Here is a 21,157-nt window from a genome sequence, read left to right on the forward strand (position 1 = left end):
CAACATGTATGAGTGTTATGGAAATAATATGTTAACATACAACTTTTAATACTTTCTCACTCATTTAATCAACTATAAAATATTATAGATTATGATCTCGCAAATGTGTCATCCGTGTAGTCGTCCCCACTGAGATGAATTTTTAAAATAGTTGTAAAAAATAACACTCACTGTAATCCACCATGCCTTGGCTCTGACTTCTCCCATTACTTAAGTTTCCGTGCCGCCTCAGCTCCCCCATCTCCAGTGAAGCATTGGTGCGTGTGCCAGCATATGGTCACTGCCACACAAAAGAGAGCGGGAGGCCACGAGTGCTGCGCCTCCACCCGTCTTTCATTACCTTTCTATCTCACAGGCTCTGACCCACCCCTCCTCTCTCCCCCAACAGCCATGCTGGCCAGCTGGCTGCCGCTCGGGTGTCACTTTCCTGGCTCGGGAAGAGGCAATGAGTGCATGAGTTTTTTGTTATTGAATGAGTATGAGCGAGAAAGAGATGGTAACGTGGTGGGAGCCAAAGAGCTCCAGGGAGCTTGTTCTGTGTGCCATAACCTACTCATAGCAGCCAGGGATGGTGCTTCATCGGGCCATCCAGGCTGCCCGAGCAGGGGATCTCGCAACCCTGAGGGAGCTGGCGTCTTCTGGTCACCTCTCACCTGCCATCACTGATGCTCAAGGTGCAGGCCCGGTGCACCACGCGGCGAGGTGTGGACGCCTGGAGTGCCTGCAGTTCCTGGTGAGCGAGCTGGGGCTGGCTGCTGATGCCCGGGCCTTGAACAGGGCCACACCAGCACATGATGCGGCAGCTACTGGCCACATCCGGGAGCTGCAGTGGCTGGTAGACCTGGGAGGCTGCAACATTGAGGTAAGTTTATCCACTGAGAACAATCTCTACAGAGAGAGAGAGAGAGAGAGAGAGAGAGAGAGAGAGAGAGGGAAACCTAGTCTGAGAGCTCAAATGCCTTGGAGAGATGCCACATGTCCAGCTCTCCTGGTAATTTCTTCCGACTCTGTTGTGAGTCTAAATTCAGGCGGTGGCTTTAGATGGTCATCAACTGATCCCTGAGTGAGGTTACATCACTGCAGTTGTAAAAGGTACTGTACGCTACCTTTTCAGATGTATTACCAGCTGATTACATCATGTGGTGTTGACTTACTGGATATCCATTAGTATTATATAGCAAGTGTAATTAAGTCCAGATGCTTGAGGGGAGCTCCCACTGAACTTAGCTATTAGTATAAAGTCAAGTCTGCTAGGCTCAATTTTATACAGATCCATTGTGATTGAATTTGCAGGATCCTGGAGACCACCAGATGTCTTAATTGGTGGTCCTCATAAGAAATGCACCTGTTTATTGTCTTGCACTGTATCCTTTGTACATACAGGTAATGAAACCCCTTTGACGTGTCTTGATAATCAAGAATGTTTATTACAATAAGCCTTTATAGTAGAGGAGTTCTACATCAAGCTTCGTCTAACTATCTTTGTTAATGTCTCTAGGATAGGGATGCTGCTGGTGCCACTGCACTCCACCTCGCAGCCCGCTTCGGCTGCGTGGAGGTCATTAAGTGGCTGCTCTCTGTCGGAGGAGTGGCCGAGGTGGAGACAAACTGTGGAGCTGTACCTGCTCACTACGCTGCAGCCAATGGGGACCTCACCTGTTTAAAGCTACTTGTTCAACAGGCACCTGGGTGAGTTCACAGACATCCCCAATTGGTCTTTAAAAAGACCGTTGAAAAAATAAGCTCAGCTTTTATGATGAATTTTATTCAGAAATCAATATGATTTATTTAATTAAGTCATTAAATTATTTATTTAAGGTTTTTATCTTACCACCATGACCTATACTACTGTAGTACTTATTACTTTTAATTCTAACTAACTAATTAAATTATTTAAAACAATATTTGTATGTTATTTTTTCTGTAACTTTACCTCTAGGGGTGGGAAGAAGGCTGGACCTGTCTTTGTGTGGGAGTGGGAGGCGATGTGTATGTGTGCATTTATGTATGTTTGTACATATTAAATGTTAAATGTAAGATATCATTTTTTTTTGTATTATGGCACCGGTGTTATGTTTTGTTATGTTTGTTATGCTATGTTTGGAAAAAAAAGGAATAAAAAGAATTTTTCAAAATAAAAGAAATCAATATGACTGAGGTCAAACCTGACTAAAGCAGTAGCACTACCCCAGTAGATGTGAGTATTTATTAACAAAACTATTAATTGAACAGAGGCAAAACACAATCTTTGGAAAGTTCAACAAAAATAACTTAAAATTGAAGAAAAGAAAAAACAATACAGCTAAAACCAGCTGCCTGACAGCAAGCTGCCACCTACTGTCTGTAGTCTACTACTATCAGAGACCAGTGGCCTGCCTTTTACTCTAGGAGCCTTACAACAGGAACCTGCCATCTGCTCAGGTACCATAAGGTGAGCTAGACTGATGCAAAGCTTTTAAAGAAAAATCATAATTTATCTCTGCATGAGTGCACAGAACAGTTGTAACTCCCACAACTTGACCATAGCCAGTCTCTCAATGCTTACTGGTTCCCAACAGTTTCTGTAGTTAGACATACTGTATACCATACATTACTTTTAGCTAGCTTGATCTACTTAACCATTTATGTAGTACTGTTAGTGTAGCTAGCTTTGTATATTTCAACCATGTATCTAGTACATTTAGCTAGCTTTATCTATTTCAGCTTTTTATCCAGTACTGTTTGCTGGCTTTTTATCTATTTCAGCTATATATCCAGTACTGTTAGCCAATGTTAGCTTTCTCTATTTTAAAGGTCCCATATTATAAAAAAGTGAGATTTCCATGTTGTTTTATTATAAAGCAGGCTTAAGTGCTATATAAATACTGTGAAAGTATCGAAACACTCAATCCACAGGGAAATACACACAGCCCGTATTCTGAAACTCTGCATTTGAGACAAGCTGTTAGGATTTCTACCCATTTGTGATGTCACGAATATACAACATTTAGACCCTTGACACAATTTTAAACGAAAAGATTCTAAATGTGTCCCAGTTTATTCCTGGTTGCAGTGTATGTGAATTACATCAGCTGACAGGAAGTAAACATGGACCCAAGCTGTTGCCTAGCAACGCAATTCGGTTGCAATTCTGTCAAAATGCGCTAAAACGGAGCGTCTCAGACAGAGGGTAAATACAGGTATATTCAGACAGACAGTATGAGGAAAATAAAGTGTTTTTTGAACATTACAGCATGTAAACATGTTCTAGTAGAAACACAAAATACAACTATGAAACCTGAAAATGAGCAAAATATGGGACCTTTAACCGTTTATCCATTACTTTTAGCTAAAAAAAAAAATTTAAAATTTTTTTTTTTAGTGACTTATTCATTTTTTGATTTTAGTGACATATTCAACCCTTATTCTATCACTTTTAGCTAACTATTTCAACTGTTTGTCCATTACATTTAGTTTAGCTAACTACATTAACTCTTTCAACAATTTTCCATTTCTTTTAGCTAACAATTTCATCTTCTCTGCTAGCCTGCTATCTAGTTTGCAGCCCGTGGTGTTAAAGTGTCACAACTGACTGATTTTGGGCGGTAGTTTATGTAATGTGCAGTCAGCATCACAGCTGGTAGCTTACCTGTTACTGTAAATATACTGAAGATCAGCATGACACTAATTTGTTAGGCTGTTTATTCTCCTCGTAAAAACACAAATATGTGGGTATATTGTTTAAACTCAAATCAATTTCAAAATAATTTCAATTGTGTTTATAGTAGTTGAGCTACTCCATCATTTTTCCACGTACCCTTAGCAGAAGTACTCACTGGGGTAATGTACCCTTTGTATTGAATCACATTAGAGGACCTAATCATGCACAACTGGTTTCAGGTGTGCATGACAGTCATCACTGATTAAGCAGACAACAAAAACATTGTCCTTGTGACAGGGGGGACTATTCACAGATTCTGAAATATTGGACTGAAGTTAATGGTCAAGTTTATTATTACAAATTAAATGTATTACACTGAACTTTATTAATTAGATACAACAAACTCTGCCTCATACCTTTGGTAACCAAAAGAACAAGGGCACCCTTTTTGCTGACAGTGACTTGTGTTAACAAGAAGCACACTGACTGTGTCTCAATTATTAAGCATTAGAATAAATGTGTTGCTATTAAACACACTCAGTAATGATGATGATAGTTTTATGAAAGTTACAGTTTTGGGTGCAACTATATGTAGGTTTCAGTCTTCTAGCTGATATATTTCAATAAGGTATTCCATTATGTGTATTTCTATGTAGAATCCCATGTGACTGGATATTATCAAGTGATCAGTCACTTATTGACATGGCACATAATTAAACAAAAGGATTTGTGGCATTAGGCTACACTGGTCCAGAGAGGCAGGTGAACATGTGAAATGTTAATCCCCCCCCATGAATCCCATCTCTCCTCCATCTCCTAAACCTGAGACAGCAGCACTTAGTAAGGACCAGATAAAGATGTGTTGCTCTTCCTGCTTCATTTCCTTGCTACAGGAGAGTGTTACTGTAATTTGCATGACGCATGGCGGGGTCAGGCCATCACATGTGACCCTCAGTAACCTGTGAATAATACATGCCTGGACACTGTTAGCTACATACCAGCCTTGCGGTTTGTACATTTTGTACTGGCATGTCAATGTAAATGCAGCTCTGCTGTGTCAACAGGCTTGATAGATGAACTAAACATATTTTGATCCTTGGTTTATGTCCTGTATCCTATCCTAAATGTAAGATTCTTGTTGGAGCAAATAGTGAGATGCCAATGTTGACATCTTTATACTAACTTTGGTTTTTGTTTTAGAATTTATTTTAAAGTTTTTGAGTAAGGATTTCTAGAGAATCTATATTACATTACTATATTCACCTATGTGGTGGTGGAGTCATCATCATAAAACACACAAACCAACACACATCCAATAGTCGGGGGACACCTGTCATTGCTAAAATACTAATAAAGTCAGTTAAAAACAGCAAGTGCACGAGAATCAGTACATTTAACAACAGTAGACTGATTGTATGTTATTCATACTTGAGAATATGAATTTCAGCTTTAAGTTTGTCCATCAGAAGATTTATTTCCAAGTATGTGTGCACATACAAGGAATTTGACTCAGTTTTTTTGCATTATTCTCAATGTACTTACACAGAAATAGAAATAACAGCTAGGAACAAGGACAACAAAGCTGGACAAATAGAGGGAAAGAATAGACAGGACTGTTATTTACTCAAGTATGTGGAATAAATAGGTGTATATATATACATATTATATAAATATTTATATAAAAAGCACCAATGACCAACAATAAAATAAGAAATAAAACATCTATATACAAGTCAAGTGTTCCGTAAGTTGTAAACAATACAAATAGTGCAAAGAAATACATACTGAAAGGATAAACATGGTCTGGAAGATTATGTATATGTGAAGATGTGACAGTGACAGATGATATGTGCATATTAAAAATGTCTGCATTAAAGACTGTAATTACATATTATGTAAATATTTTGGTTTTAGAGGGTTATTGACAGTTTATGACAGATTTAAGTGCATCCATCACTTCACAGTCCATCACTTCAGATGCAAAGATGGGTCATGTGATGTTTTTATTCCCAGAGCCTGAGATCAGCTTCCTAATTTTCTCTCTATCTGTTGTCTACTATTACTACTACTACTACATACTAACAATAGCACTGCATTTTAAAGTGTTTTTACACTCTTCAGGTGCTGATTATTGTTTTACAACACTGACATTTTTTGCTAATATTCAGTAGTCAGTTATTTTGTTCAACATTTCACACCTTACCAATGCTGATATTAGTTTTTCAACAATTGAGATATAGTGTATTTTATTGCTATATCACCATGTGTTTAGTTTCCATTGGTGACGAGTTCACCTGTTACTGTAACTTTTAAGCTTGTTGCTGATGCAGAGGTCTAAAAAAACACTTCTTCATTCGTACTACTCCGGATACTTAGCAACTTTGCATCTTTAAATCTTGTGTATCCTTGAAGTCTTCTTTGTTAAATTCTGAATGTCACACTCAACTGAACAGAAGCCTATTATGGCTAAAATAACACTAAATAATGTTTGATGTTGGTCTCAGTACTAACATGTTTTTAAGCATTTAATGGCTGATGGTAACCTAACCCCTTTCCCCCCATGTTGTTGGACTACAGATGTGTGGACCACCAGACAGGCATCGGCGCCACCCCGCTCTATCTGGCCTGCCAGGAAGGGCACCTGCACGTTGCGGAGTACCTCGTGAACGACTGCGGAGCTGACGTCCACCTGAGGGCCCACGATGGCATGACCTGCCTGCACGCTGCTGCTCACATGGGCCACCGAGCTGTGGTGGTGTGGCTGGTCAGTAGAGATAATAAATAGATAGACATAGATATACATTTGTGGGTTTTTTTTCAGTCACCACTTTAATCCTTTTTCATTAACTCTAAATAGGTGACCTGTACTGATGTAAGCCTGTCCTGCCAGGACAGAGATGGAGCGACTGCTCTGCACTTTGCTGCCAGCAGAGGGCACTATTGCATCTTGGAGAGGCTGCTTCACATGGGTTCAAAGGTCATCAAGGACTACTGGGGAGGGACACCACTTCATGATGCTTCAGAGAACGGAGAGCTGGAGGTTGGACGCAACTTTTGTTAACGTTTTTGTCTTATCTTGTCTAAATACAATGAACTGTATTCATAAAGCAGTTTCTTTCTCTAATATATTGTTCTGTTCCTTCTTTCAGTGCTGTAAAATCCTGTTGGCCAATCAAGCGAACCCTTCAGATCATGACATTGATGGGTTCACAGCAGCCAACTTGGCAGAGTACAACGGGCATCAGGAATGTGCCAGATATCTCCGTGCGGTGGAGAGAAATGTAAGCTCTCTCCTTCTCACCTGCAGTATATTTTATTTTGCACATTTCCCGGCTTTGTGTCCCCTTGTTGTGTCAGCACTGCCCAGCTGTTTACTTTGGCATGAAAATCAAAGCTAACTTAGGGAGTGCGGTCAACAGCAAACATCTGGAAGATCTCGGAAATTCAGTGAATCATTGTCTTTACTTGCGGCGACATGTATTTCATGCAGGTCAAGCCTGTCCTTCTCCGGCACTGTTGTCTCCCACTCAGCCTGATTGCTTCGCTCTCGGTTTAAGTGGCCTAAGAAAGTGGACGATGATGGCCTTTTGTGTTTAATAAGGTGTCACAGGCGATGGTGCCGTGAGTGCTGGAGGAGATTCTCAGTTTGCCACCGAGGACTCTCTGAGATTAGCTCTTTTGTTCTGTGCAGAAAGCACGGCACTCCTTAAGGTGATTGATGAATATTTCAGTGCTAACACATTGTTTGTGCTGGCGTTGCCTGTTCAAGTCAGGGGCTCAACGCAGGCCTGCATTTAACTCAGTCAGTTTGCTGCGTGCAGCCTCTTTATATCTTGATTTATTATGTTTTCTTTTGAATATCTACATAATAATTAGGTTTAGAGGATTACACTTGATACTGATACTGAAATTTGAGCTTGTGGAGTTGATTTTAAATAGGAAACCGGTCATACTGTTAACTGAAAGAGCCAATGGGGACCACTCTGTCAGCAGACGTGTTGAACCTTAAAGCCTCACAGCTGTCCACCTGCAGCCTGTCCTTGTTTCTCCACATCACACTTCACCTGCCGCCTATGGCGCAGACGACACAACGATTGTCCAAAGGAGTAACGAAAGCTGTCGGTCCAATAGAAGCCATTAATAAGTCAGCAGAGAAGAGCAGCACTCCTCCATAAAGAGGATGATGATAGGGAGCTAGCGAGGCGAGGCTGCTGAGCTCTCCCTTCAGAAATAATCCTCCCATCAACAATGGAGAGCTAATTAGCGCAGGGGCCGCTGCGACGTCGAACGCAGCCAGAGCCGCCGCCGGCTAAGGGCCTATCAGTTACCCCTCTCCAGCGGCTCAGGTGGAGGGCCCAGGGGCTGAGCCCGTTATGAGATCCACAAGCTTAAGTTTCAGCGTTTTCACCGTTCTGATGCCTGGAACCGGCAACTCTATCCCTCTGTGGACTCGGAGAGCAGGATGTCATTGGCTTCAAACACACGTTTGATTGTGTGTCATGTTTTTTTTTCCAGAGGACTTGGAAGTGCTATGATTGTCACCTCTTGATGCTGTGTAATGTTTGTAGCAGACACAATGATGTATCAGGTTTCTTGGCAACGTTTGAATTGGACACACAGACACGAGGCTTGATGTGCTCAAAGAGGTCATCTGACAGAGAACCTGAACTAGCTTCTGTTAATTGATTTTGAATCCTTGGATATAATATTTGGAAAAGGAGTTTCATGCATTCAAACCTGTGCCGGAGATGAGCTGTACAAGTAGACGTGCTTTAATTACACTTCTGGTGGTTGTTTTAGGTTTGTAAAGTGCCGCGTGGATCACAGGTTTCATCCGTTCTAAAGTGTCAGTCAGATAATCTCATTTCCGAGCAGCGACCTAAATGGATTGGGACGTTGACCGGAGGAGAGCCGTGTGTTTGGCCCCCTTCGCATGTTTGGTTGGCTCACAACGGGGTCAGACTCGTTCATCGCTGTCAACCGCTCTTCCTCATCTCAGGAACAGCTGCAGTCAAATAAACAGTGTGTGGCGTGAGGTTTACTTCACACACATTTGTGGTTTTTGCTCTCCATTCACAGCGATCGGACCCGAGATACTGTTGTTTGAGAACGGTATTTTTAGAATACTTGGACAGCTTGTCGTCTAATTCATCACTGTGCTTTTGTTTTTGTCAAGAGTTCCGCTTTTTGTAACGAGAAACAAAACACATGCTTTAATGGCTTCATTTTATCCTTAATACAATATCTAATCAACATTATCACTAGAGAGCATCTAATAAACTAAATAAAATAATCTTGTTCTTTATTTTGTTAGAGATAAAATAATCTTCTGAAGTCCTCCATCCTAGTTCACATCAGGTCTGTTGATCTGTCTCAATCTTCCAAAGTCTGGCTGTATCACCGTTGCATGTGTATCACAGATGGGGAGGTATTTTACAGATCTATAAAGTCGATATCCTGTCCCCATACGCCCTGTAATACTCTCGTTGTGTTTTCGTTAGCTTAGAATGAGCCCTTCATATCTACAGAGAGTGGGTCCTCTTCACAGAGTCCTCCATGTTTCTACAGTAGCCCAGAACGGACAAACCAAACACAGGCTCTAGAAAGAGCCTTTGGTGTTTTTACATTACCTGAAGGCCACCGTAGTTCTCCGACACTCTTATGAAACTGCGGTAACATGAGCCGCAGAGTGCAAAACCGTGGTACCACCAGCCGCCGTCTGACTTCCGTTGCTCCTAAAGTAGTGTTATCATGGTAAGGATGGCCTCTGAGTGAGGCGAAGCGCGTTACCATGGTTTTGCACTCAGCGGGTTACGTTACTGCAGTCTTGAAAAGGGAGGAGTGAGGGGAGGGGTATTCAGTTGGTTGCAATCTGCAACTACACCACTAGATGCCACCAAATGCTACACACTGTCCCTTAAAAAGTATGTCAGGGTTTTAAAATCTATTAATAGCTGTTAGAGCTGCAATGATTAGTCAATTTATCGACTAGTTGATCGACAGAAAATTAATTTGCAACTATTTTAATTATCGTTTAAGAAACCTGTTAAGTTCACGACAGTCAGCGTCCTGTTGCTTGCGCTACACTACGTAAATGCGACCGAGCATCGGTCAAACCAGTGAGGCGACAGACACGAGACTGAATGAGATTGACAGGCATCATGTTGATTAACGTTAGCAACATCAGCCAGCTGAAACCACAATATCACTATATATTTCACATGCTTGGCAGTAAAGTCATCTTACCAAACAAAGGTCCCTCCATGAATCGATGGCCCAGCCGATGTTGATCCTAATTACCCCCCGACGTTGGTCACATTCCATTTTGTAAGACGGGCTTCACTAGATATAACCATGTTTTTTTTGCGCTTCCGTGGAGTCTGAGTTGTGGTGGGGGCTGGTCGTTTGTTGTCGTTTGCGGATTCCATTTCTAACCGAACCTTAGCTATGGTTGCACACTGTTAGCCCTGTAGCGGAGCAGAAATTAAAGGCATTCGCGAGCGCACATGGCGTCATTTCCGTTGGATTTTCCCGGAAAAAACGGCGTGTAATTCTTCACATTAAAAGCAGCCTACAGACCGATAGAGGAAACCGAGAAAGTAGCGCAAGGTCTAATTTTTTATGTAAGCTTACAACCTGTTCACACATTAAAAAAACGATTAAAAAACATATATGTGTAAAAACTTCCATATAGTCCCTTTAATGACCAACAATTAATCAAGAGAATAATCAACAGATTAAAACGATAATGGTGATAATCATTAGTTGCAGCCTAAATGGCCATTTGTTGTTTTTCAAAATGTCTTTCCAGCAGGGATGCTGGAATGCTTCGGTTTTGATGAGGCAGAGGTTATATTCATCAGGAAATTGGTGAATTAGTGGATGATTTCAGTCATAAAATCTTGAAAAATGTGGCCCTAATCTGTCACAGCACTCTGTTTGTTGTTGTTGTTGTCAGCTTTTCCACATTAACAGTCAAACGCGTCTATTTAAGCTTACGGTGTCACATTGTGTTTCCACTGTCACAGTTCCACCAATCATCTCAGGTAGATTTTACCCTCCTTCATTCAATTGTCCCAAGTGGAAAAAGCACCTGAACACGCCTGGATAAAATGTCTCTTTTCCAGCTGCTTTGACAAGTCTTCCGCTGATACTTCCCTTCGTGCTGCAACACGGCCATTGGTTTGTCCATGCATTAGTGACATTACCGGCCATCCAATCCTTTGCCTTAATTATTAACAGCATGCTCCGATCGGAGTTTATTGTTTATTGCCTGGCAGCCCTTAGCCACTGGCAGAGATGCTCATGATGGTGTCAAACGAGTGGTTGGTGATCTTACGATAGTGTCACATCCTCGACACAGAACGACCGCCCCCGGATACCTGGCTGCACGAGTCAGTGTGTTACTGTACAGTGAAGTCTTACCGGAGTGCACCGAGAGGATTGTTCAAGATCAAGGTTAGTAGGTTGTAGGTTGGCTTATAGAATATTTTCACTATTAGTACTTCTTTCTATGCTGCTTTCGCTAGTTTTGACTCATTTTTGTGCTTTATTATGTTATTTTTCTTTGAGCATTCGTTCCTAAGTAAGTGACTGGACGGCTGAGTAATTAGTTCTGTGAAATGAAAGGAACATTTTCCGAGTTCTGTTAAAGACGCCCTGGCTGACAGATGTTTTGGCAATGTTTTACCTATTTTCTGATCAGCTGTGGCCTCTTACGGTTAGGCATGACTAATACTCCCGGCTCACGACCTTACTATATGTTGTTTTTTTTGCAAATTGGACATGTTTTTTTTCTCCCTTTTTTTGAATCCTGCACTCTTTCTAGATATAGTTTTCTGATCCAGTAGCTGTTAACAATGTTCCATGAAGAATTTTGATTTCTTTAGCTACAGTGGATGCAAAAAAAAAAAAAGCTGGCAAAAACATTGTGTCCGTAGGCAGTTGTTAACCCTCTCAAGCATTTACCTCCTTGAAGGAAACCTGAGAGTATCTTAGCATGCGAGTGGACATGTATTTACACTATAGTGTTCTGTGTATAATGTCCACCCGCTGTATACATTCCACAATGCAATTTATCACCGAGAACGTGAATATTTCATGTGGAATTAGGTTGTTTTAATGGCTGACTCCAGAATTACAAGACATGTTTTTAAATACACATGATGTTCTGAAACTCTCTCGTGGCTCGACCCACAGGGACCACACATTACTGGCGCTGCGTGTCCGACAGTGAGGCAGCGCTGAGTAGCTGTTTCTTAACTCTTGGCTCCTAATCTGTAGTGATCGGGCTCTTTGTGATCTTTGATAGAGGGAGAGGGAATCCAGGCCAAAACAGGGCTAGGCTATCTATATCTGCGTGGCAATGGTGATGGGGTGCTGATGAAAACCAAATGCTCTCTGGCCACTGGGTCTAATTAAACACACGCACGCGCGGGCCGGTTCATCATAGCTTTTAGGACATTGAACTGTTACGAGAAGGGTCACAAAGGAATCGGGCTCCCCCCTCCCCTGTTTCCCAGCCCTCCCTTGTTTATCTATTTACGGATTGCACAACTTCGGGGAAGTTAATTCCTCCGCCTGAGCGGTGTCACAGCATATTTCGTGCCGTCGGACATCAAAGTGCCTTGCGAGAGGAAATGGCAAGGACCACCTCACGGACACAAAGCACAACAGCATGCAGCAGCATATTAGGGCTTGCCTTTGATGTTTTGGTTACTAATAATGTCCTCGGAGAGCTGAATTTGATATGCATTCTGCATGGAGCGCATTAGGACAATGCAGGTTCATTAAAGGGGATCTAAATGTTTCCATACATCCGACATCCTCCCCAGAGTGGTGTGAAATGCTGCCAATTATTCAAGGTTGCTTACTATCCCATGTGCCTGTTTTTGTTCTTTTTGTCTTTCATAGTGCATGTCCTCAGGCTTTAAAATGTTTTCATGTGTTCATTTCAGTCTAGACATTTTAAGTCATTCTATTTAGCCTATTTCTTAAAATAATTCATTTTTTCAGAATTAAAGAATTGTTTCACCAGCATATTGTACATTTTTGATAAAAAACAAAGCCAATCTAACTCTTACTTTCATGGTTAGCCTGATATTCTGGACTCCCTTTACAACAAACTGACCTCCTACAAACTGTAATGCTCTATTTCTACCATATACTCTATGTTCCTGCCTTTGGCAGAACCACATACATATTACTTGCCTTTACATTTATTCAAGTGAGAATTATTGTGACTTTGACAACAAATGAAATAACCTTCCTCAGTTCAAATTCTTTCCTATACAACAATCCAAAATGTTACTTTTGTCACTGGAACTGTTTTGCTTTAGATGTAAACAGTAGAACTAAAAGTCCAGACCGGTTCCATACTAATAGCTTATCATTGTAAGGTTCTATGGTGTTCAGTAGGGCTGGGCAATATGACGATACATATTGTCAAAATGATATAAAAATGTTTATCGTATAGGTTTTTCTGTATTGTTTCTTTCGAAATTTAGGCTAGGTCTATTTTTATTTAGTCTTTTTCTCCATAATTTCACTTAAAACTGATCATTTTGCACTCAAGTTCTTAAAATGAGAAAATACTCAGTATTTTTCATTTGTCAAATATTTAATTTACGAAGGAGTATACAAAAATAGGCTTTACCATGTGGTTATTTCATATAGATATTTATTTACGGAATTACCAGAAAACATGCTATATCGTGATATATATTGTTATTAACATATGAAATGACCTATTTCATGATAGAACATTTTGGCCATATCGCCGAGCCCTAGTGTTAAGAAAGTAAAAAGTCAAAATGTAAAAAAAAAAATTTAAATCCATAAATGTGTTTCTGTTGTATGTCGGCTCATTCACTGTGTGAAAATATGCAGAGGGACAAAACCTTTGACTCTCCTCCTCAATGAAAGTGCAATTTTTTTCCACTATGGCACCGGAAAATTCACCACAGAAAGAATGTCCGGGCAATGGTGGAATGTAACTAAGTATATTATATACAGTATATATAAGTACTGTACTTAAGTACAAATTCAAGGTATTTGTACTTTACCTGAGTATTTCCATTACATGCAACTGTATTCTACTTACTCCACTACATTTATCTGATAAGTTTAGTTACTTTTCAGATGACAATTTTCCTTACCCTTCCTGTCCAGTGAAAACCATGCATCTCCAGATGTGTTGTGTTCCTCTATGTGTTGAAAAAAGTCTTCTTAAGCTAAATAAACTATTTAAAGGCCTCTTGGATCAGCTGGAAAATGTAAAGCTGAAAACAGGCTGTTTTTCTCATGAAAAGTTGACTTTTTAGAGATATGTTGTTCTCACAGGACAGCGACGCCACAAACTATTATGATGATCTTATAGAATGATGCATTGCTGTAGATTAACCTACCCAACAGTATACAAATGAGTTAAAATCAGCACATCCTTAAAAAAAATAAAAAATAGTAAAATGCAACATACACATTAATGCAGCAGTGATTAATCCAGAAACATTATATATAATACAAAACACTTTCAGTGCACAATGATTATTTTGAATTTTCATACTTTTAAGTGCATTTAGCTGATTATATGTACAAACTTTCGTTTAAGTTTTTGAATTTTTGACTTTTACTTGTAGTGGAGTATATTTTTGCAGTGTGGTATTAGTACTTTTACTTAAGTAATGGATCTGAATACTTCTTTCACCATTGTGTCTGGGTCACATTCAGACATCACTGTAGTCGTACCACGGTTGGATTTGTCACAGACTATTTTATCGAAGGTGTCTGATGTTAGAGGACAGATATGGATCACTGAACAGAGTTTTTGTTACAGTATCATGTTGTTAGACACCAGTGTGTGTTTTTGTTGATTGTATGAAGATTTTTGAGCATTTGTGGAGCAACCCTAATCTCATAATTCTACCATAAACTATAAATTTCATAATATCTAGTCAAAAGACTTAAACACTTTATTAAATGGGACTCTATTATATTCTCAGACAGCCTGTGCAGATAAGTCAATCGAGGTCATCGCTCCAGTGGAAGAAGAAGTGAAGGTAAAGCCGGCTGTGTTGTCGCAGTACAGCAGGGAGGACTACTACGGCTGCCTGAGTGACACATGCAGGGACGGTTACCGCAGTAACACACCCATGGATAGTTTAAAGGTAAACGCTGAGTTGAGTTTTTCACCATGTTTTCCTCATACAACCAAAAGCAACCGTGCCATCACCGTCTCTTTTTTTGTCCAAACTAGCAACCTGAAAGTGAGGAGTCCCCTCAGGCGAGATACCCTCAGCCCCCTCCTGCACCTCCTTTACCTTCTGCTTCATTCACACCTGCCCAGCCAGAGAAAACCGCTGTCCACAGAATAGAGCACGTTCAAATCACAACATCTGGTGAGAAAATAATTTCCGTTTATCTTCTTCAATCTTAATTTAATCTTTCTTTTTTACCAAAGCTGTTTATCATTATTATTACTATTTAATGGTTACTGGAAGTCATTGCTCAATGGAGAAAAAAGGGTGCGTGTTCATTAAAGTGCATTAGAGTGAGAAAGACAGACTCATGATTTGTATTTCAGTTATTAAAGGTTTCAATCAGCCCAAGGCCGCCGGGAGTGAGAGAACTGTCTGTGCTGATAAGACCATGTTGCCTGATGCAAACCTCCTGGCTGAAAGAAAACTTCTTGGCGACATGAAGTCCATTAAATCCTTAAAACAATCAGGGCTATCAGGAGTCTTCACCGGACAAGCAGTAAGTGCAGTAAGCTTTCTTATTTCGTACATCCTTCCTTTGTAAGCGCTTCCTTTCTTTAGCTAAGATTCCGCGTCTGTTCAGAACAAGATGGTGGTCCTGCCCACTGAGGAGGCCAACCTGTCGGACATCGACTACCTGGTGCCCACTCACGACGAGAGAGGTCGCCCCATCGCTGAGTGGAAGAGGCAGGTCATGGTGAGACAACTGCAGGCCAGGCTGCTGGATGAGGAGGACCAGAGGAGGAAGGTAACATCTCTCTAAAGATTAAACAGGGCTACATTGACAATGCACTTACATTTATACATTCATGTAAATCTTATGTAGGGCGGGTTTGGGAACAGAACGTCATGATCCAGCCCGTTCTCATTACCAGGACGTCAAACACCGACACTTTCTTCACGGCTGTCGGCGTGTGATACCGACGCACAAGGCACCCTTTAGCGGCTGTATGAGACACACCGGGCGTTCCGTTAACTACAGTGTAAACCCATCCGCGGCAATAGTAAACGATCAGAAAAAGTGCTGTTGTGACGTAGTTTTAAGAGAGAAAGTGACACACATGGAGGGCGGTTGTGTCATGTGACGAGTTGGGATGAGAACGTGAGGAACATTATTTTAGCCGAGAAAACATTCAGTGTGAATCTGTTGAGGCCAACCGATGCTGTCCAGTGTACATGTTTGATTAATCCAGACAACTATGGAGAGTGTTTACACCAGGGGTGCACACACTTTTTCAGCATGCGAGCTACTTATAAAATGACCAAGTCAAAATGATCTACCTACTATAAAAATGCAAAACATATATTTACTTATAAATATATTGAGTATTCTTTATATGTACAATATATGTTGGTGTACCTTGCATAACTGCATGAACCCATATTGTACAATATAACTCTGTACATTTTTTGTCATTACCTTACTCTGATGACTTGCACTGAATGGAATCAGCCAGGGATGCATAGTCCGGACAGTAGCTGCTGATAGCCAGCCTCAAGCACACTTCCAAATGATCATCAGTCAAGGTGGAACGGTATTTGGACTTAATAATCTTCATGTGGGAAAAGGCTGACTCGCATAAATAAGTGGAGCCGAATAATGCAGTCAAGGAGGTAGCACATTTCCTCATGTTGAGGTACTTTTCCTCTGTGAGTAAGTTCCAGAACTGTCCATGAGCCCTGGACTTAAGCTGAATGTCAGCTTGTAGTGTCAAAATCTCATCCTCCATTCCAGATGAGTTCAGGTGAAACAGTGTTGCAATTTGTTGGCTGACGTCTATTTTAAAAAAAAAAAAAATTTTTTTTTTTTTAAATGCCATGCGATCTACCCACACTACCTTCGCGATCGACCGGTAGATCGCGATCGACGTATTGGGCACCCCTGGTTTACACGATGTGACGATTAGTCCAGTGGTTCTCTTTTTGTGTCATTCAAATGTGTGTGTTTGAAAGGCTAAACGCCAACAAATATGGGCTGAAGTAGAATATTTTGTTAGACAAAAACATGTTATGATATTATTTGGAATTTAATTACATCTATCCTTTGTCAATAAATTTTGACTTTTGGACTGAGGACTGAGGCAATTACAGAGACGGACTGAGCGTTGTGTCGCTTTGTGTGTGTTTTTGAGAGAGGGGAAAGAGAAGGTGGAAGGTAGGCTTATGTTTTTGTAAGTTATTATTAATAATAATAATAATAATTATTAGTCAACGTTATGAATGAAGCTTTGAAGCATCCAACTATTTGTTGCAGCCCTACTTCATCATATTTTCTTTTGATTACCATCAGATGAGCACGTTGTGTTGTTCATCTCGGAAGCATCGTCTGTTTTTCTGTTTGTCCCTGTCAAATATTTGTCCATTCTGTTATTCTACAGACTGCCTGTCTGAATGAACACCTTTGCTACAGGTATAGCCAATTTGTTCACTGTTCCGCCCTGAAAAAAGATTCCGATGTCAAAACATTAATTCCGCATCACATTTTCTCCCCCGGACAATAGTGCCACACACTTTGAGAACCACTGGATTAATCGATAAGTCGATTGACAGAAATTTAATCGGCAACTATTTTAATAATTGATAAATTATTTGCAGCCGTAGAAAAGCCAGTTATAGTCTGCTGCGCAGCCCCTTTTAAACAAATGCCCATTGAGCCTAACCAGACCATAATGAGCAAAGTGCAAATTGTGGTGTGATTTTGTGATGCTATTCTAAATACACTAAAAACACTCGGAAATTCCATCATCATTTACTTTTAATTGCATATAACAAATCACTTAACACATAACACATTGCTAGTCGAGTCATATTTCTGAGGTTTGGCTGAGGTTTGGATCACAGTTTTACTGTATCATTACTCCTTTCCTCTCACGCCTAAGCCAGTTGAAATGTTAAAAAAAATAACCTGCCTGCAGTTTGCCTCTTCTCTGACAGGAAAACGGGAACAGATATGCCAAAGTCAGCTGGAGGTACTCCCAAGCCCACAATGCCATCCTCGGGCCCTCTGGTGAGCTGCTGACTGAGGCTGACCTCATCTATGTGGAGCAGCAGATCGCCAACGTCTCCATGCAGAGGAACTGCGAGGGCTACGAGCTGGAGCTCGCTCGTCTGGCCGAGGAGCTCAGGCACATCCTGCCGGCCCCCATAGTGAACATCACCGCCAACACGCAGTTCAATCAAGTTCCTCTACCCGTGTGGTGCGGCCGCATCTCAGGCATCGTAAAGAGCATGTCTCTGCTCATGACCAACCTGACCGACCAGCCCTACTGCAAGATGCCCAACACCGAACTGATCACCGTGTTCTCTCAGACGCCAGACAGACAGAACTCCACCAGGGGACGCAGGGAGAGGATAGAGGATGAAATCCATCAGTTCGGCGTGTCTGTGAGGACTCTGAAGTCTAATTTTGAGACACAGAACTCACCTTTGCCAGATGAGCCGGAGGAGGCTGTCGAGTTAAGTTCTTCCACGCAGCTTGAGGCCACAGAGTCAGACAAACAGCCAGAAGTGTTGAGTACGGCCCCAGAAACCGACCAGAACAGTGACTCCGGCATCGACTACGATGAAAACGTTCCAGATGTTCTAGAGACCACCAGCCTCAGGAAGGAGCGTATAGTCGTGCTGTTCTTAGGCCACTGGAAGAAGTCTGCCTACACTGTGATACTGAAGAGCAAGGATGCAGCGGAGAGGAAGATGAGTGGCGGAAACCCAGGGATGGGTGACAAATCTGGGTCATGCAGTCGCAGGAGCAGCGTGGAGAGCACCCAGTCGAAGATGATGAACAGCTCTCTGGGACACTTCTTCAAGCAGAGGAGTGCTGTCAACAAGATGCTGGGGAACTGGAGGAGCATGATCTCCAGTGTCCCGTCCAGACAGATACGCAGGTAGAGCTGCATAACCTTTTATATCTTTCTCTTGTACCTATTCTATAACAGAATTTCTTCACATTAGGAGGCATCATTTTTTGTGTATGAAATACGGTGGCCTTCAGGTAACGTACAAACGTGAAAGACTCTCTAGAGCCAGTGTTTGGTTTGTACGTTCTGGGCTACTGTAGAAACATGGCGGACCCGCTCCCTATGTAGATATGAAGGGCTCATTCTAAGCTAACGAAAACACAACAATTCTTAGTTTCAGGTGATTATACACTAATGAAATAATATTTATGAATACTAAATTCCATTTCTGTTAATAAATCACCCTAAATCCTATACACTGGACCTTTAAAGCTCCACTAATCAATACAGTTTATATCAGCAATCGATTAAATGACTGTGTGTAATCTGAAAGGAGTCACTCATAGTGACAAACCCACAGAGAATTGACTCCAACTTTGCTATGGAGCTCTTAGCCTCTTTTACAATAGCTTATTATTTTGGTTTTAAATGCAAATGTACTCTTTTAGTTTAGTCTCACAGCTCTCATCAACCCTTTTTAGCAACAGGAAGCAGTTTTTTTAAAGGACCAGTGTGTAGGATTCAGGGGGAACATATTGGCAGAAATGGAATATAATATTCATAACAATGTTTTCATTAGTGTATAATAACATGGAACTACGAATAATCATGTTTTCATTAGCTTAGAATGAGCCCTTCATATCTACATAGGGAGAGGGTCCTCTTCACGGAGTCCACCATGTTTCTACAGTAGCCCAGAACGGGCAAACTAAACACTGGCTCTAGAGAGGGCCTTTTGAGTTTTTACATTACCATTGCAAAACTAAAGTAGGCAAGGCAAAGGTCCTGAAAGATACCACGGCGTTACCGCGGTTTTGCACTCAGCGCCTCACATTACCGTAGTCTTGGAAAAGGGAGGAGTGAGCGGAGGGGTACTCGGTTGGTTGCAATCTGCAACCACACTGCTAGATGCGGCCAAATCCTACACATTGTACCTTTAACTTACAAGCTCTGATTAACCATATGTACGTTACATGCTTAGCAACAAACAGCATACAAAGTTAGCAACCAACTGGTAAAGAAAATTTGAGCTAGCAAACATTAAGCTAGCTAGCTAGTTGACACAACAACTGAGCTAAAAAGTGCCAGACTTTTTGTTAGGTGGCCAGAAACACAACTTCAAATGAATGCTAATCTTGCTTCATGTCTGCTGAATATTTTAATATGCAAATATTTGCTAACATGTTTGCCATATCAACTTTACAAGCTAATAAGTCAGCTTGTTGAGTTACTTTAAAATAGCAAATTTAGGATTTGTTCAGTTTGATTCAAATGAAAGATTTGCTTGAATGTCCAGGATACTTAACTTAAAAATGATGTGCTGAAACGACTAGTTGATCAATCCATCAGTAGTAGACAGGAAATGAAAATTTGTTAATCATGGAAGTCATTCAGCAAGGGAAAATGCTAAGTATTTGGTGGTTAAGCTTATAATCTTTAGCCTCAGCCTACTGTAGTGTTAATAACATGTGAGTGTTACCCACAGGCTCCACAGGCAGAAAGCCCTCTACTCCCCAGAGCAGTTCCTACCTCGTCTCGACGGCGTGCCGGTGGAGTACGACAGCCTGACCCTGGATCTCTTCATGCTGGGCTACTTCCACATCCTGGAGCTGGAGCTGCCCGTGGACGAACGCAAAATAAGACACCTGCTGTGTTTCGAGGTGTTCGACCACGTGGGGAGCTTTCCCTGGGAGCTGGTCAGGGACTTCCACAAGGCCGTCATACAGGACATCGAGGCCGGGAACCGCGAGTGGAAGGACGGCTTTGAGGACATTAAAGTGAAGTTCTTCGGAAACCCTGTGAGTCAGTCAGAAAGCACTGTAGAGGTGGTGAAACATAGCCTCCCAGAGGTTAGACAGGTCCCTAAGGTCATTGTGCAGACACCTACACCCGACGAAGGGGTGCTCCACGCAGGAACTGACATTTCCAGTTTTAGCAACGAAGAAATCTGCAAATACATCGACCGCAGTTTTGCTTTTTGGAAAGAGAAAGAGGCAGAGATTTTTCATTTTGAATAGTTGCTTGTGTCATCTTTTTAATATTTTTGTATTGTTTGTAGTTCGATTAGATTAGGGCTGGGTATCAAACCTAAATACTGTTTGGATTGTGAATTGAATTGTTTGTATTTGTTAACTCTCAAGTACCAAAAGCTAGCACAGAAGGCTTAGCCAGATTCTTAGCCATGTTTACTTATTTGATCAGATATTGCCTGATATGAATTATAATTTTGTTAATTTTATACTGTATTTTATTGTGTTAAAAACGTTAAATTCTAATGCATTTCATAGGTTTGGACTTTGTCGTTA

The 21,157-nt window shown here is 41.2% G+C and overlaps 1 protein-coding gene across 1 annotated transcript; it reads left to right on the plus strand.

Moving 5' to 3' along the window:
• Window positions 1–48: 48 nt before the first annotated feature.
• On the plus strand, window positions 49–20,869 carry espnla (espin like a). Its single transcript, XM_074636510.1, has 11 exons — window positions 49–862; window positions 1,499–1,689; window positions 6,218–6,404; window positions 6,498–6,680; window positions 6,790–6,921; window positions 14,641–14,805; window positions 14,895–15,036; window positions 15,222–15,394; window positions 15,479–15,643; window positions 17,830–18,779; window positions 20,338–20,869. The coding sequence occupies exons 1-11, from the start codon at window positions 569–571 to the stop codon at window positions 20,867–20,869; spliced, it is 3,114 nt and encodes a 1,037-aa protein (XP_074492611.1). The 5' UTR covers window positions 49–568.
• Window positions 20,870–21,157: the final 288 nt, after the last annotated feature.

This window comes from Sebastes fasciatus, chromosome 5 (genome assembly GCF_043250625.1).
Source record: "Sebastes fasciatus isolate fSebFas1 chromosome 5, fSebFas1.pri, whole genome shotgun sequence".
NCBI lineage: Eukaryota > Metazoa > Chordata > Actinopteri > Perciformes > Sebastidae > Sebastes > Sebastes fasciatus.